The sequence below is a fragment of the Callithrix jacchus genome, chromosome 12 (assembly GCF_049354715.1).
Source record: "Callithrix jacchus isolate 240 chromosome 12, calJac240_pri, whole genome shotgun sequence".
Taxonomy (NCBI): domain Eukaryota; kingdom Metazoa; phylum Chordata; class Mammalia; order Primates; family Cebidae; genus Callithrix; species Callithrix jacchus.
In genome coordinates, this window is record NC_133513.1 from 70,258,705 (window position 1) to 70,277,253 (window position 18,549).

The 18,549-nt window shown below is 39.4% G+C and overlaps 1 protein-coding gene across 49 annotated transcripts in view; it reads left to right on the forward strand.

Annotated features, from left to right (window-relative positions):
• Positions 1-18,549, forward strand: part of ANK3 (ankyrin 3) — a 541,984-nt gene that overhangs the window by 383,137 nt on the left and 140,298 nt on the right. For all 49 annotated transcript variants that reach the window (XM_078345893.1, XM_078345894.1, XM_078345880.1 and 46 more), the window contains 4 exons: positions 4,941-5,138; positions 10,147-10,245; positions 18,185-18,283; positions 18,376-18,474. In XM_078345893.1, the coding sequence (XP_078202019.1) occupies positions 4,941-5,138; positions 10,147-10,245; positions 18,185-18,283; positions 18,376-18,474 (495 nt within the window). The remainder of the gene's footprint in view (positions 1-4,940; positions 5,139-10,146; positions 10,246-18,184; positions 18,284-18,375; positions 18,475-18,549) is intronic.

Consider the following 18,549-nt stretch of genomic DNA (forward strand, 5'->3'; position numbering starts at 1 on the left):
TTTGTCTGTTTTTTGATTTGCTGCGTTTGCTTTTGAGGTCTTAGTCATTAATTTTCTTCCCTAGGTCAATGTCCAAAAGAGTTTTTCTTATGATTTCTTCTAGAGTTTTTATAGTTTCAGGTATGACATGTAAATCTTTAATCTATCTTGAGTTACTTTTTGTATATGCTAAGTGTATGGGTCTAGTTTCACTCTCCTTCATGTGGCTATCAAATTTTCCTAGCACCATTTACTGAATAAGATGTCCTTTTCTCTGTGTTTATTTTGTTAACTTTGTCAAAGATCAGTTGGCTGAAGGCATGTGGCTTTATTTGTGAGTTTTCTGTTCTGATCCATTGATCTATGCATATATTTTTATGCCGGTGGCATGCTGTTTTGGTTACTATAACCATGTAGTATAATTTGAAATTCGATAATATGATGCTTCCAGCTTTTTTCTTTTTCCTTAGGATATCTTTGTCTGTTTGGGCTCTTTCTTGTTTCCCATGAATTTTAGGGTTGCTTTTTCTAATTCTGTGAAAAATGAGGTTGGTATTTTAATAGGAATTGCAATAAATCTTTGGTTTTTCCCTCCAAAGATTGTTGATCAGGTTGCTAAATTTCCTTTCAAGCCACAGGCAGCAAAAATATCAGCATAACAGGGCTTTCCCAGAAGTTCCACCAAACCACATCACCTACCCAGCAATCCCATTACTGGGTATATATCCAAAGGACTATAAATCATTCTACTATAAGGACACATACACACGAATGTTCATTGCAGCACTGTTTACAATAGCAAAGACCTGGAACCAACCCAAATGCCCATCGATGATAGACTGGACTGGGAAAATGTGGCACATATACACCATGGAATATTATGCAGCAATCAAAAATGATGAGTTTGTATCCTTTGTAGGGACATGGATGAATCTGGAGAACATCATTCTCAGCAAACTGACACAAGAACAGAAAATGAAATACCGCATGTTCTCACTCATAGGCGGGTGATGAACAATGAGAACACATGGACACAGGGAGGGGAGCACTACACACTGGGGTCTATTGGAGGGAATAGGGAAGGGACAGCGGTGGGGGGAGTTGGGGGATAGCATGGGGAGAAATGCCAGATGTGGGTGAAGGGGAGGAAGGCAGCAAATCACACTGCCATGTGTGTACCTATGCAACTATCTTACATGTTCTACACATGTACCCCAAAACCTAAAATGTAATTAAAAAAGAAAAGAAAAAACCACATCTCCTTACACCCCATTGGCTACTTCTATGTGCAAAAAAAGTTGGAAAATGTGCTAACTAAGCACATTGCCAGAGAAGTTTGTTTGTTTTGTTTTGTTTTTATTTATTTTTTGTTTGTTTATTTGTTTTTAACTAAGAAAGAAAGGAGAACAGATACAGAGTAGACTGTCTGCCTTCCTTTTTTGTGAGACGAAGTTTCGCTCTTATTACCCAGGCTGGAATGCAATGGCACGATCTTGGCTCACTGCAACCTCCGCCTCCTGGGTTCAGGCAATTCTCCTGCCTCAGCCTCCTGAGTAGCTGGGATTACAGGCACACGCCACCATGCCCAGCTAATTTTTTGTATTTTTAGTAGAGACGGGGTTTCACCATGTTGACCAGGATGGTCTCGATCTCTTGACCTCGTGATCCACCCGCCTCGGCCTCCCAAAGGCTGGGATTACAGGCTTGAGCCACCGCACCCGGCCAGTCTGCCTTCTTTACTCCAGGGGAGCTCAGGCATTCCTGAATTCTGGCAGTGGTGAGAGATAAGGAACAGAGCCTCAGTAGGGTATGATTACTATATGGATGTGACAGCAGCAACCTCAATGTTAACTCTTCATCAAATCACATCCTGTGTCCTTTTTCTTAGAGTATGTGATGCCTTCTTCTTATCATTTCTTCTACTTTCTTCTCTTTTTTTAAATTGCCAGTGTATTGTCTTATTCATACGTGTCCTAGAAATGTGATGAGGTTTCATGAAATTGGAGTGCTGAAAAGTAGTGGGCTGCTCTAATCCATTTTAGCCCACTACTATGTCCTGTGTCAGGACCTTAAGCTGGCAACAGGGTTGGCTTGAGTTCAGGCATAAGCTGGATCCTAATTGTGGAAGAGATAGTAAGCTTTAAGTGTTATTTATCAGGTTTCTCCTCCATAAAATATACAAGATATCTATTGATATGGATCAGTGTATCCGTGAAAGTTCTTGAAAAAAATTAAAATATTATTTAAATGCAATATGTTACTTTTGATAAGTCTTTCTGAGATTAACTTTTCATACTAAAATAATACCTGAGTCATTTTTCCCTTGCTTTGTACTTTCCTTTGTATCTCAGATAAGGAGCTCAAGATAAATCCTTGAACAATAATAGTAATTTGTCTGGAATTGTCATACATTATACAGCTAAGTCAGGCTCGCTGGTATGCACGTGTGCGCGCACTTGTGCGTGCTCTCTCTTTCTCTGTCTCTCTCTCTCTCTTTCTCTCTCTGAGTTCTAAAGACAGGCTCTATCTATGTTGCCTAGGCTGGTCTCAAGCTCCTGGGCACTAGTAATCCTCCTTCCTCAGCCTCTAAATTAGCGGAGACTACAGGCATGTACCACCAAGCCTGGCTGCTACAGCTCTCTTAATAAAAAAACATTTTAGAACATAGGATTCTTTTTGGTGGAATTAGAAGTAAACAAGAAGATTTTCATATGTGAGAGGATCTTGAGCTGCTTTACCTTGGTTAGGGGTTGAGAAATGACTAACCTGAAGATTATGTCAATAGCAAAAGCAAAAAGAGAGAAGATGCATGATAAGAAGCTAAATTCTGAGTTTATCTTGCCTTTACCACTCTAAGCAGTTAGGTTAGTGTTAGACACATTGACTAATTATATTTCCTATTTTAGTGCTGCTTTGTGAATTTTCACTTTTACGCTGGAGTGCTGGGGAGGTGAAACAGCTCACCCACTCCTGTCACTCATTGTAGCATTGGACTCAGACCAAAACTCTGCATTTGGCTCTAAGGGCATCGGTCTCTGAAGGGTGTGTCCCAGCAGAGGGCCAAATGCTTCTCAGGGCAGCTGGGGTTTCCAGATGGCAATAGGTCAAAATTAAAAATAGGGATATAAAATATTTTACCCTTGCTCATCCAGTTTGGCAGAGGCTCATTTCAGAAGAGTCTAGAAGTGACGTTTCCACTTTCATGGGTTGATATAAGGGTTTGTCAAGTGAGGAATGCTGTTGGATTTGGACATGCCAGTGACTTAAATGTGAGGGTCACTGCAGCAGGGTGGCTGAGTACTGGGTGCCACAGCTTCTAAAATCCCTCTGAGTTGTTTCTGATTCTTCCATGTGACTCAAAAAGAGATTGTGACTGATCGATTGTCCAGATTTGGATCATACTTCCAAATATAAATTTATAGATTCTATTTTCCTTCTCTAAATATTCCTATCCATGGAAAAATTCTAATTTCTCATTGGCATATTTTATATACTCAGATTCATGTCCATGTCAAAGTGGAATCTTGCCCTTCTTATAAGTGACTGTAAACCAGGGCAACATCCCCCAAAACTCGTTCTTGGGACAGGAGACCCCAAATGGCTCTTGAGGCACAGCTGACTAACAGCTTATCAAGGGAGTCTTGATTGTCTGTCTCTGGGCGTCAGGGATCAGCCAAGAAGGATGCCAGAATGTGCTGAAAGCTCTAGTACTGTTGATTCAAAATCTGAGGATTCCTTTCTTCATGTAATTAATATATGTCAGTTATTGTGAGGCACTAGAGAGATCCAAAGACAAATATAACACAATATGTGCCCCTAACAAATGTATATTTTAGTAGGAGGGGACAGATAAATAAACAAAAGAGTGTGCCACTAACTATCCCCAGGACTTTGGTAAGAGTCATTCAGGGCGGGGGCTGGGGCTGAGGCTTGAGGAGTGGGAAGAAATTCAAAACCTCATGGAGGGTGTGACCCTTAAGCTGAATTTTCAGCTGACAGATGCTGGCTCCTGGGCATGTTGGGGAAAAGTATTCTTGCAGAATAAAGCAAGACAGAGAAACGTGAGACTGTATTCTGTTTTGGGGATGTGCAGGATGACAGACCAACATGAAGGCAAATTTTGTAATAGAGGAAGTTAAAGGGCTAAATGACAAGAGATGATAGTGTCTTGACTTCCATGAAGTTGTTGGCAAAATTAAAAATTTCAACTTGTAAGCAATAGATGGCCATGAAAGGTGTTCTTCAAATAAAAGAATGAATGGCTCTGAACATGCCCTAATGATAACATTGTTTGTTCCTTCTTCCTCCTGTCCTCAATTTAAATAAAGCAACTAATTATTGAGCTTGTTGTAATATAACTTTGTAAAAGGGAAATCTATATTCCTTTTGGAAAACCAATAATACTCTGACTCTTTTTGATTAAAGTATTTATATTAAATTATGTTTTCCAGCCAGGCATGGTGGCTGACGCCTGTAATCCCAACACTTTGGGAGGCTAGGGCGGTGGATCACGAAGTCAGGAGTTCAAGACCAGCCTGGCCAATATGGTGAAACCCCACCCTACTAAAAATATAAAAAAAAAAAAAAATTTGCTGGGCATGTGGTGGTGCACGCCTGTAGTTCCAGCTGCTCAGGAGTCTGAGGCAGGAGAATTGCTAGAACCCGGGAAGCGGAGGTGGCAGTGAGCTGAGATTGCACCACTGTACCCCAGTCTGGTGACAGGGAGACTCTGTCTCAAAAAAAAAAAATAAAGAAATAAGCAAATTATGTTTTCCCTACTTAGGAAACATGAGTGCACTATATTCATGGTACCACTTGGCTTACCAGTATTTGCCTACTTAATCACGATTTCTTAAGCAATCATAGAAAGCCACTACAAAGAGATATATACTATTTGAAAATGCACTGTGCACATTTTTATCTTGTTCCTGGGCATGTGACCAAGTGATTTGTGTTGACAGAATGGTTATACGCCACTGCACATTGCTGCCAAAAAGAACCAGATGGACATAGCAACAACTCTGCTGGAATATGGTGCTGATGCCAACGCAGTTACCCGGCAAGGAATTGCTTCCGTCCATCTCGCAGCGCAGGAAGGACACGTGGACATGGTGTCGCTGCTCCTCGGTAGAAACGCGAATGTGAACCTGAGCAATAAGGTAACCCACTTTCTTGACGAAGCATGTGGCTCACCAAAACCTCACGCCTCAGAAAGGTCACTGAGAACTCACAAAAGATCTGGGTCAAATATGATGTGTAAAGTGTAATAAGAGCTGTTTACCAGAACAAAAATTTGGAAACAGTCTGTTTAAGAAAAATGGTAAATAGGCCAGTTGCTGTGGTTCACCCATTTAATTCCAGCTATTTGGGAAGACAAAGTGGGTGGACTGCTTGAGCCCAGAAGATCGAGGCTGCTGTGAGTCGTGATTGCTTCTTTATACTCCAGTCTGGGCGACAGAGTGAGACCCGGTCTCTCTTTTTTTTTTTTTTTTTTTTAAAGAGAGAGAGAGAGAGAGAGAAAGAAAGATAATGGTAAATAAATAATTCATTCATGTAACTGAGTGTATGTGGAGGTGGCTCTGTAGACATGTAGCTATAAAAATGAAGTATACAAAGTTTTTGTAGTAACATAAAGTTCTGTTATAATGTTAAAGACCACCGCTGTTACTTCACCACGACATAGCAAATAAGAAGTTATAAATTGCAGCCCATTGCTTTATTCTACAAACATTTTTGGGCTCCTGCTCCTTGCTGATCCAGTTTTCAGTTCTAGGTTACAATGAGAAATGGGAAACATTGCTGCCTTCATGAGTTCACTTTAATAACAAATGTAAAGTAACTATTTTATGGAGTAGATAGAAGTTGTTGGCCATTTTGAATAAACTTGTGAAGACTGTTCCTTAAACTCTTCAAACACCCATACGCTCATCTTTGATATCGTCATTATTCAGGAAGAAAAGACAAGAGTTCTGTCAAGCAAAGCAAAAGTTCAGCCCACAATTAACTAGAAACATGTTAATGAAGTTACTGCCTCTCGCTGTATGTATCAGAGAATTTGGATTTGCTGAATTGCTCAGTAAGATTTGCCCAAAACACAAGATAAGTGTTTCTAAGTGTTAGATAATGGGAAACCATGCAAAAGGGCCCTCGGATTCCTGATAACCTCCACTCTCTGGCATTTAGCTTCTCTTCTACCTGCTGGGTATGGGCATAGCTGTGACATTTCTCAGCCCTAGCTCAGATATTGGAGTAGAGTTTCAAAATAGCAGTAGTCTTATGTTGCAAAAACAAGTAATTTAAATACTTTTAACACGCCTGCCTGTGTTTTGAAATCACAGAGTTTGAATCCTAAGTTGGATTCTTCTGAACTGTGTCATTTAGGCAAGTTAAATTACCTCTCTGAGCCTCAGTTTTGTCCTGTAGGAAGTGTTGTAGATAACAATACTGACTTCATGAGATGCAGTGAGGATCCACTGAGATAACATTCAGCACCATGTTTTAAGTAGAAAAGAATAGTTTTTTAAATTTTGGAGCTTTTACAATTTTGGAGAGTTTACTCCATACTAATCTTAATTCTCAAGGTATTATTCAACAAATTCTGTACCCCAAAAGACATACACGAGAGACCAGAGATATCTTTTTTTGGTTTTAGAATTGTAAAAATATTTTTTGGTCATTACAGAGCAAACACATTCTTTTAATTTTATTTTTTTCTTATTAAACATTTCTTTTAGGAGTATGTGTCTCAGCGTTAATGGGACTTTAAAGTAATTTCAAATAGTCATTATAGTTAAGATTTGTTTGACCTTTTGAATTTTCTACAGTTTTATATACCAATTTAGAGACCAGAATTTTAATGGCTTGTTACAAAATTCAACTTGTCTTTATGACAAAGAGGACCTTGCATTTCTCAAATTGAAGCACATGCTGGTATCTATTAGAGTGTATTTTCTCTTGTGAGCCCATAATATTGTATTTCATCAATTCTTCCAGAAACAATATAATACTATCACAGTTGGTTTCAATTGAATATTTTCAGTAGGTTTGATACCAAACTATAGCATGATTGACTTTGTTTCTTTAAAATCCTGCAGCCAGCTAGTACAATATATACCCAGCCTGAATTCACCTTAGATTCACAGAATGATTTTTCAGATTCACAGAATCACAGCTTTCAGATTCACAGAATGATTTTTATTTTACCATAAAAATATTTATGGTAAAAATTTTCTCAGTACTGAACCCAAAGATGTACAGTAAACCAGGGAAACCTGAAAATTTCTGGCCACCTTCCTGAATAAATGATACACAAGCAGAGATATTCCTAACGGAATTCTTAAAAATCAACTGGCTTTTCATTAGCATGTTGAACTTCAGGAACTTTGGAGAACTTTTAATACTTTTAACTTTCAGCTTATCATTAGAAACGATGTAATGAGAAAGCATTTGTAAATCCTTGCCTCCTTTCTCCGCTGTCATTTTCGTATAAAGTACTAAATATGCCCTCATATGAAAACAGAAAAGCAGCACAACTTTTTATTATTCAGTAAGAAACTCTCTCTGTTTTTGTCAGTTTTTCCCGAGCTGCCAGTGTTTTAAGCATCCATTCCTCACTGTCCCCTCCTCCCTGCTCCTGCCTACCCTTCCCTCTTATCATATAACTCTACATTTTATTTCCTTGCTATGAAATAACTATTAAAAGAAGTATTTAGCTTTCCTAGTTTATGTTGAAGTAAACACTTTATTGTTTTCGCTTTCTTTTTCCTTACTAGTAACCAGCACTTTCCCAGCACTTTTAAGGAAAAACAGTCATGGACCCCAAGTTACTGCTGAAGTGCTAGCGTTCTATTTGATTCAGTTTTGCTTTTGATGTTCCTATTTTCCCATATAGGTTTTGCAGACCCCATGGCTATATTTTTATACAACTGAAAGAACATTAAACAGAGCTGTTTCTATTTTAATTTGATGTTTCCTCTGTTTCAAATAAATGCCATTTTTAAAGTGAGCAATGGTTAAAATGCCATGAAAGATTAACAGGTAACTTCTGAACTCAAATAGGGCTGTGGTTACCTTCAGACTGTTTTTTAAAATCTTTGAAATCATAACCATAAATGTAAAAATAAAATGTCATCTATATAACTTATCCCGTTCTACCTAAGAAGAAGGTTTAATTTTTTTCCCCTGATTTAATCAATGAATGGGTAGATTAAATGCTAGGTGCTAGACACTGGTTACATGAAAATTAAAGACAATACTCGCCTCAGCAAGCTCGCAGTGGTTGAAGAAGACAAGCAAGAAAACAGAATTTAAATGCAGGATTATGATTTTTTAATAGAGGTGAGCACAAAGTAGGTTTGCACATAAATGTAATAACTTGGCCCTTTAGTGAAACAAGAAGAGAGAAGAGGCCAGTGAGGCCTGAAGTGACTCCATGCAGTGAGTGGGTCAGCCATGTGAGCAGCAGGCACTTGGGCATGGGAGCATGAGAGGACAGCACACGCCCACCACACATTTCTCAGTCTTTGCTGAGAGCTACTCTGAAAAGTATCCTCAGTGTCGAGAGTCTCAAACTTAGAAAAGGTGACCATGACACTCACAAAATGTTATGGCTGACAATATTATTTCCTCTAAAATAGAATGTGAAAAATTGTTCTGTGATGAGGTCAGCGTTTGGGTGGTGCCAATTTTGGCCCAGGCTTATTTTTGTTGAATTTCAAGTGAATACATCAGTCCTCCTTTTCCCATTTCCCCTTCATTCAGTTTGAGTAAGCTTCCTCCAAAATTCTATAAACATTATTAAAAAGTCCCAGCTTGATTCTCTCTGAGTTCTGTAATTGCTCTGATGGAATAGCAACCCCTGAATAAATAATGTTTCACATCTAGAAGGCTCTGTGCTCTTCCTGAAACTGCCTTTAATTCCTTCCTTTCCTCTGACAAATAGGACAGGCTGATGTTTTCATTGCACAGATACTAGAGAGAGGGGAAGACGTCCAGGATTAAGATATTAACTTCTGTGCTTATAATGGGTGAAAGTAAAAAATCTGAAAGCATTTACACCAACCCACTTTCTCTGAAATTTTATTTTGAAAACGCTTTACAATTTACAAGGTTTTTTTAAAACCAGAGTGTAGTCTTAGTAATATTTTTCCTGGTCATGAGAGCAACCATGTGTTCTGCAAATTTTCTAAGGGTTAGTTTCAAATACTGTATCAGTCTTGTTAAACCCACACATCATCTAAATGACCTGGAAATTCTCATGCTCTGCATTCACATTACATTTCATAGGCGATCTTTCCTACCCAGAGTGACATACAGAAAATATTCATTAGACCATGGGAATTAATATGGAGAAAATATCAGCATATGTCAATGTTCACTTTGTAAACAGATACCATTTAAATAATTTTTGCTAAAACTAGTGCCATTGGTGATATAGTAAAACTTGCATAATTTTGTCAAAAAAAGAGGCTAATTTTTGGAGATGAACACTGAAGTGTATGAGGGAAAATTATAATGTCTAGATTTGTTTTAATACTGCCACAAAGAAATGAATGAAAAGGAAAAGAGGGATAGATGAAATGAATATAGGAAAACTTCGATAATGGCTTAGTCTGTGGTTAAGTATACAAGGCTCACACCATTTCTTACACTTTTGATTATGCCTACAATTTTTCATGCAGCCTACAGATAGTAATCTTGCCACAGTGCTAATAGAGTATAATATCTATCTATCTATCTATCTATCTATCTATCTATCTATCTATCTATCAATCATCTATCTATTTTGAGACAGCGTTCTTTGACTCCTGTCACCCAGGCTGGAGTGCAATGGCTCTATCTCAACTCACTGCAACCTCCACTTACTGGACTCAAGCAGTTCTCCTGCCTTAGCCTTCCAAGTAGCTGGGACTACAGGTGCATGCCACCACACCTGGCTAATTTTTGTAGAGATGGGGGTCTTGCCATTTGCCCAAGCTGGTCTCGAATTCACAGGCTCAAGTGACCCACCTGCCTTGGCCTCCAAAGCACAGACATTTATTCCACAGTTTTTTTAAACATAGAAATTCTTGGCTTACCATCTTAGAATTCACAAATGGTTTCTAAAACATGGCTTTGTGTGTGACATTCCTTCCTGTAAGATGACTGTGCACTTTGAATCTTTTGCAGAGTGGCCTGACCCCACTTCATTTGGCTGCTCAAGAAGATAGAGTGAATGTGGCAGAAGTCCTTGTAAACCAAGGAGCTCATGTGGACGCCCAGACGAAGGTATAGCCCCTCCTTTTCTACACAGAAAAGAATGTGTCCATTTGGTGACTGCTGTAAGGAAGAAACCATGATTGTATCAGGAGAACAAACCCTTTAATCATCTCTTTCCTATGTGGTATCTTAAATGTATATGCGAGAGAGCAAGACTCTGTCTCAAAACAAAACAAATAAATGTGTATTTATGCAAGGGACACTAAAGTCTCTGGTTGCCATATTCCAGGGACTTTTGTCTTTATCGGCCTAGCTACTTTATCCTAGCTGCATAGCAGTTTCCCTCATCTTAATGCTGTTGAGCCTCCTTATGACAGATACGTCATTCAGGGGCAGAGTGTGAAAGCTTGTACCTTTCTTAGTTTTTGTGATGGATTTTTAAAATGCTGACAAATAGACAAATAGAAAAACTTATAATTTGTGACCTCTACATTCGTTCAGCATGATTTACGAAACAGATTAAATTAAGGCTTCTTTAATTATTACTCACTTGCTAAACTCCTTATGGTTTGTGTGCTCAAGCGTGCGTTCTTCGTCTCTCAGACAAATAGCTCTCATTTCAAAAAGAAAACAAAATTGCTGATTAATCTAAATGCCACAATTCAAACACAGGAAAAAAAAAAGGATTTTTCATGTTATCAAAGATATAGCTTAACATTAATCACATTTCTCTGAAAATTTTTTTAGATGCTTAATTTTGTTATTTCTTCCTATCAGATTTGTGTTATCTACTCTAACATATTTTCTCTCTACATGCCACGTTTGACACGAAAAAGAATGACTACTAAATATTGTGAATAAAATATTTATATATAATATAGGTAGGATCTGAGGTATATGGACATATTGAAGTTATTAGTAATACAGAAATAGTACCCCAAATTAGCCAGGTAAAAGGGTATTGAAGGCACCAAAATGAGACTGAAATGAGACTGAATTTAACTTATTTTGTTTATGTTGCTTGAATACTTTCATCAGGAAATAATTCTCCACTTTGGAAATTTGCAACTTCATAGGAAATGTCTTCGCTCCGTATTGCTTTATTTACACACACATACACACACAGAGAGAGAGAGAGAGAGAGAGAGAGATTTAAACACTTTATTAGGTTCTCTCTCCTCCTTATAGATAGAAAACTCTAGAAGGCAAGATCTGGGTCAAGTTTCTCAACATTTTCCTGCCCTAGCACATCCAAGACATGCCCTAAAATTCAGCCAGGGACTATGGGGAGGATTCTCAAGGCCAGGTGGGGGAGGAGAGAAACAAGTACTGCGCTCCCTCCATCTGTTTCCCATTTGCACACACAGCCCCTCAATGTACGAGTCTCAGGACTCTGCCATGGTTTACTCCTAACCTAGCCCAACTCAGGTCCCAATTGGCAGTCATTTTTTTCTCCAAGAGGGAGTCTCTCTCTGTCACACAGGCTAGAGTGTAGTGGCTCACTGCAACCTCCACCTCAAGGATTTAAGCAATTCTCCTGCCGTAGCCTCCCATGTAGCTGGAACTACAGGCACGTGCCACCATGGCCGGCTAATTTTTGTATTTTTTAGTAAGAGATAGGTTTTTGCCATGTTGGCCAGGCTGGTCTCAAACTTCTGACCTCAGGCAATCCACCACTTTGGTCTCTTAGAGTGCTGGGATTACAGGCATGAGCCATGGTGCCTGGCCATGGATTGTACTCCGTATAATATCTTGAAGCATGTAACCTTTCCCACCCTTTACAAATGGAGGAGAGCATCTCACTTTGGAAAGCATCTCTCTGTCCTTTACAAGTTCTTTTCCTTTCCTTTCTCTTCTTTGCAAAGGTCATAGCCACCAAAAGGAAGTGAAGCCATGATTGCCCCATAATTAGAGCACAGCAGAAGTGCAGATAGATGGCTTGCATTTGCTGCTTAATTTTGTGAATAAGGAGTTTCTTGTATCCCATGAATGTCGACTTTCTCATTGGTAAAGAAGACATCCCCAAGCAGCCCACAGGTGGGATGTATACCATTCAACTCATTGGCTTACATGAAGAAATAATTAATAACAATAAAACTATCAAGTTCTCTTCTCTCGGATGAGGAAAAAACTAGAAAATCCTAGTAACAGCCTTTGCAGTTCTCTCTCCCTGGCACCCCTCCAGTTTGCTGACCCTTTATACCCCACCCACCTTTTGCATTGAAAGTTCGCTAAATGAGTTTAAACTAAATTGTGCCACAGGGTTTAATAATCAATGTTGATAGAGACGAAGCCCCTGCTTTTGCTTTTTAGAAGGATAAGGTCCGGAAGCATGTTATTTAGCCCACCCCTGAAAGGCACTGATTCTTAGAGGGCACTGAGTAGGGATCAGGAGTTACATTAGATTCCTTTAAATGTGTGTGAAAGTATAAAAAGCTTTGAGAACTTATGTGAGACTTACTCATTTCACATTCATTTATAGATTTCCCACTGGTCACCAAATTCTTACCTGGGGGGATATATTTCTTATCCTCATAGAATTCATAGTTTAGAGAGCAAAACACATAGTATTATACTAACAAAGTCATCATCATCATAAAATAGAACAATGTATCACCCACTTTCTCTGTGCCAGGTACTATTCTAAGTGATTTTTATTTATTATTTTAATTCTTACAGCTGCTCTATGAGGCTGGTAAAATTAGCATCCCCATTTTACAGATGAGGAAATTGAGGCACAGAAAAATTATTACACAAGTTCCCAAAGCTAATTATTACAAAGCCTGATTTTGACCATGTGTCTGTATCTAGAAATATACATATAATTTTAGAGTATTAGGTATTAACTACATTTTTTGACAAAGGTAGGTAGGAAAGAGGAAGCTACAGCTAATTCAGTATCATGGGAACATGAGAAGAAGAATGGGGATTATGTCTTAAGATAATGCTAGAAAATTAAGAAGATCTCAGAGGGCCTTAATATACCAGCCTACGCTGTTCAGCTCTTTATCCTGTTTGCGCTGAGAAGCCACTGAAGGTTTTAAACACCAACGTGATAAAATCAACAATCTGCTTTACAAAGATCCTGAGAAACAATGCAAAGAATAAGGTGATTATAAAGCTTAGAGCAGGGGCAGTTAGGCTATTGTGAGGTCCAAATAAAGAATAAAGAAGGCCTCAACAAAGTGGCAGATGAAACAGCGAGGAACAGGAGAGAAATCTGAGAAACAACTAAAAGATATACAGACAGTTAAGATTTGAAGATCACTTGTGTAGGGGGACTGAGGAGAAGCTAATGGGTAAAATTCAGGATGAAATTAAGGATCTGACCTGTGTAACTGGGTGATCACAAGTACCATTCGATGAGACAGGTAATAAAGGAGACAAAGCCAGTTGGGGAAAGAGGATGATGAGTTTTTATTGGGCATGTTGAATCGTAGATTACCTAGGGGCGACTCAAGTAGGAAGATTCAATAAATGACTCATTTATTGATCTGGACGCAGGAAAGGACGAAAGATGAAGATTTCGGAATCATCAGAATAAACGCATTAGCTGACACTGTGAAATTAGATGTGATCCCCAAGGAAAAGTGTGGTACAAACCAAAGACAAAAAACCCTTGGGCTCAACTCCATTTTACAATGGATGGAGGAGGTAGAAGAGGGCCTGTCCAAAGGTAGAAGAGAAGTCAGGAAAAAATATAACAGGACTGTCAAACTATGAAAAACTGTCAGGGTGTTTCAGATAAGAGAAGCTCCAGGTACATGCGTGCTATGCATGGATGGGCACTTGGGATATTAAAAAGCAGTTTGACTAGAGTAGTGGAGATGGTGAAATGTAGGGAGAATGGGATGGAACAGTGAGTGAAGATTATTTTTTTCAAGAAGTTTAGTTTTGAAAGGATAGAAACCTAGAGAAAAGGAGAGATATTTAAAAGGAATGATTTTTGTTTCTAATTTGGGAACATTAAAATATGTCTATAATCTGAGATGAGCATGCCATAAGAAAGAAAAATGGTTAGCAAAATTATAAGGGGTATGAGAAGTGGGAAGGGCTGAGCCAGAGTTGAAATGACCATTGCTTTTTCTTGTTTATTATGATTATTATTTTTGAGATGGGTCTCACTCTGTTGTGCAGGCTGGAGCACACAGGCATGATCATGGCTCATTGCAGCATCAACTTCCCAGGGTCAAGTAACTGTCCCACCCCAGCCTCCTGAGTAGCTGGGACTACAGGCACATGCCACCACCCCTCGGCTCATTTTTATTTGTATTTTTAGTAGAAACAGCGTTTTGCCATGTGGACTAGGCTTGAACTCCTGGCCTCAAGTAATCTGCCAGCCTTGGCCTCCCAAAGTGCTGGGATTACAGGTGTGAGCCACCGCACCTAACTTTATCTTTTCCTGTTTTCAATCATTAATTTACCAGATATAAGATATTTATTGAACACTGATGATCTGCCAGGCACTGTTTTCAGCACGAGGTAATAGATGTGTCAGACACTGTTGAAGTATTTGTTGACGTAGTTAATCCTTATGACTACACAATGAGGTTGATACCATTATTGAAGTCCATTTTATAATACATAAACCAATGCACAGAGAGGTTCAAAAATTTGTCCAAATTCACACAGATAGTAAGTAGAAGAGCTGAGTCCCAAACTCAGACGGTCTGCCTCTGAGGCTCCTGGCTGCTGAGCCCCTTCTTCCCTCCTTCTCATCAGTCAGAATTGCAGCCTGATGAGTGAATGGATGTAAACATCTACTCCTTGGCAGTCAAGAAAGGAAAGTTGTTAAAGACTCGGATGTATTTTGCAGGGTTTTGCTGAGCTTTATCCAGTGTTGCCAAAGGCAGGAAGGAAAAACCTAATCAGCTTGTAATGATGTTATCAGTGAGACTACCAAGAGGCAGAGAGGCTGCTGGGTTCGCTAGGCTATGGCTCTTGGTTTGCCTGTTTATTTAGCTACTCAAGAAAAAAATAGTAACTCTGAAAAATTTGTTACTGCTGATTAGAATTTCTCCCATCCCATCTGAGTGTATTTATGCAAGGTGCTATTTTGTGTGGGAATGCTGTTAACCCCAATGAATGAAAGAGCCCACATCTGATTTCTCTGAATGCAAGTTCAGTCTTCGTGGCCATGCCCAGGTATTTTTGACAAAACACTTTAGTGTTTATGGAACAGCAAGACCAGTGTCCTAGAATATAGCAAACAAGGAAGAGAATGGTGAGATGTATGGATGGGGGTTGGAGAGGTTGGGGGAGACTAGAATTAGAGAGTTCCTAACACTATATTATAATGACTTAGAGTTTCATAAGAATGAGATAGGAAGCTATGAGGATGAATATTACCTGTACATTAAAATATTTAGGCCAGGCACGGTGGCTCATACTTGTAATCTCAGCACTTTGGGAGGCGAAGGTAGGAGGATCACTTGAGCCCAGGAGTTTGAGATCAGCCTAGGCAACATAGTGAGACCTCATCCCTACAAAAAATAGAAAAATTAGCCAGGTGTGGTGGGTGCATGCTTGGGAGACTGAGGCAGGAGGATAGATTGAGTCCAGGAAAGGGGAGGCTCCAGTGAGTCACGATCCCATCACTACATTCCAGCCTGGTGAGAGAGCAAGACCCTGTCTCAAATATACATATACATATACATATACATATACATATACATATACATATACATATACATATGTATGTATGTATGTATATTTATAGGTATATAAATCTAATCATCCCTGTCTCAGACACACACACACGTATAAATCTAATCAACACGTCCATCTCAACAACTATTAGAAATGGTTGTATTGTACCTTAGGCAAATTGACTAAAATCTCAAAGAATTTTTTAATATTTAGATTTTAAAAATATGTTGAGTCCATATGGTTTTGACTTGTAAGGGAAGTTCTTTGAACTTGGAAATGATGTTACTTCAATCAGTTAAACCAATTGTACTAAGCGTTGAGTGGATACATTATTTTCAAGCTTCCCTTATTAAACAGTATTCTGATCATGGGTGCAGTATCTGAGTTCCTCTGTACTGAAAAGAAGAACCCTGCAAAGCAGGCAAATAGATTCTGGTCACCAAGAAGGAATATCCTCCATCATGTAATTAAGGGTCGTTAGAGGCTGGAAGTCAGTTTCCTATATATGGTTATGGTAAGCTTATCAGGGACAGTCTGCTCAGCGTGGGTGCACTGGCAGTTTGTTTTGTGAAACAAAGTCTACCAAGAGTCAACTCTCTAGGGCAGTACCTCCCTGGTAAAGTATCTTCACCTTCTGCAATCAACTGTGGTTTGGGCATCTCTTTTTCAAATTCAAAAGTATCCATTTACTGGGGCCACCATGAAGATACCAGTACCATCACAGAAGATACAGACCCTTGACAACATGGATCACCCCCCCACATTCCTGTTTAGAAATGCTGCAATTAAAGGTCAATGTTCTCCCTTTCAGAGATCTGGTACTGCCAGTGTCATTATGAACAGGGGTTCTGAAATTGCAGGGTAGTATTGAAGCAGGAGGGCCGCAGACAAACCTCTCAACACCAAACAGGGAAGGAAGTGGTCATTTTATTCATCTGGGAGCTGCGGTGGCATAGATACCTCAACAACTGAGCTCCCCAACAAAGAAAACCTTGGCTTACAGTCTGAGAGCTGCACACGTGAGAGGATGGAGAGCATGGGGGACGTGACTAGGTGGGGGTCTGAGCAGTTGAGCAAGAACAATACCTTCCAGGGAAAATTCCTCCTTACCATATCCATGGTCTATAGATAGGGTTGTGGTTAGCAGTAGGGGGTTTAATCCTTTAGACCTGACCAGCAGCACCAACTCTGGCTGACTTTTAACTTCTCCTTTTGAAATGCAATGTAGAAGGCTAAAAGGGAAATGGCCTTAGAAGCTTGGGAGGAGGGGGTCTCCTTCCTCAGTTTGTTATAACAAACATACCCTCTATAGAAGGATCTGGAATACCCTTATTTTAAAAAAATAATTATCAGCCAGATGTGGTGGCAAATGCCTGTAACTCCAGCACTTTGGGAGGCCAAGGTGGGTGGATCACGAGGTCAAGAGATCAGGATGATGAAACTCCATCTCTACTAAAGATACAAAAATTAGCTGGGTGTTGTGATATGTACCTGTAGTCCCAGCTACTTGGGAGGGTGAGGCAGGAGAATCACTTGATCCTGGGAGGCAGAGGTTGCAGTGAGCCGAGATTACACCATTGTACTCCAGCCTGGGCGACAGAGCAAGACACCATCTCAAAAAAATTATCTAGATTGTATACACACACATGTGCACACGCACACACACACACACAGAGAGAGAGAGAGAGAACTTACAGACCCTCAGGGGTCAGTGGATACTAATTTGAGAAACAATCCATTTCTTTGTCTAAATCAGTGAATCAGCGGTTTTCAAACTCTGGGACTCTAGGTAGGAAGGCAAAAGACTAACGATCTTGGTATACCTTGTTCAAGTTCATAATTCTCAGACCACCTGAGGTCACACCAGCCTCCGTCTCTTTTTTAGTGTTTCTGTGCATTTTCCTATCTCTATCAGGCATTTTGATAATTACCTCTTGCCATGTGTTATTATTTAGCCACTTCATTTTTGCCTAGGTTTTAAGCTTTCAGAAAACATTCAATAAAAAGTCAAGACTCCGTAAAGTTATCTTCCGACCCTGAACGAGCAGCCACTGAGTCAGTCAGTCTATGTTATCACTTGTTCCATCTTCCCTTTCTATCTTGAAAAGTTCTAAGAACAAGATAAGCTGATAAAAATAAAGCAGTCTAGGGAGCTAACAATTTTATGGGCAATGGTATTTTAACTTATACCTGAGTCTTATGCTGAGAATTATCAAGGGCAATTTTTTTTACACAGAGAAGGAAAAAACACCTACTTTTTCCAGCTCAAAAAGGAAGATTAAATAACAATTTTGCTTCTGTTTAGGATAGCTGTTAGTAAAAGTATAATTATAATGCTTTTTAAAAATAATAATTACAGATGGGATACACACCCCTGCATGTGGGCTGCCACTATGGAAATATCAAGATTGTTAATTTCCTGCTCCAGCATTCTGCAAAAGTTAATGCCAAAACAAAGGTAAGCCCCTTCCTTCTTTTTTGTTTCCACCAAAATCATTTATTTTTGTTTAAAAGGAAGTAAGAATCATCTCTTCCATCTTCCTTCTCCAGAATGGGTATACGCCATTACATCAAGCAGCACAGCAGGGACATACGCATATAATAAACGTCTTACTTCAGAACAATGCCTCCCCCAATGAACTCACCGTGGTAAGCACTCAAGGCCAGCTCGGGAGAAGAGGGAGGAGATAGATGGGCCTGGCTCTGGTGTCTTCTTACATTTTT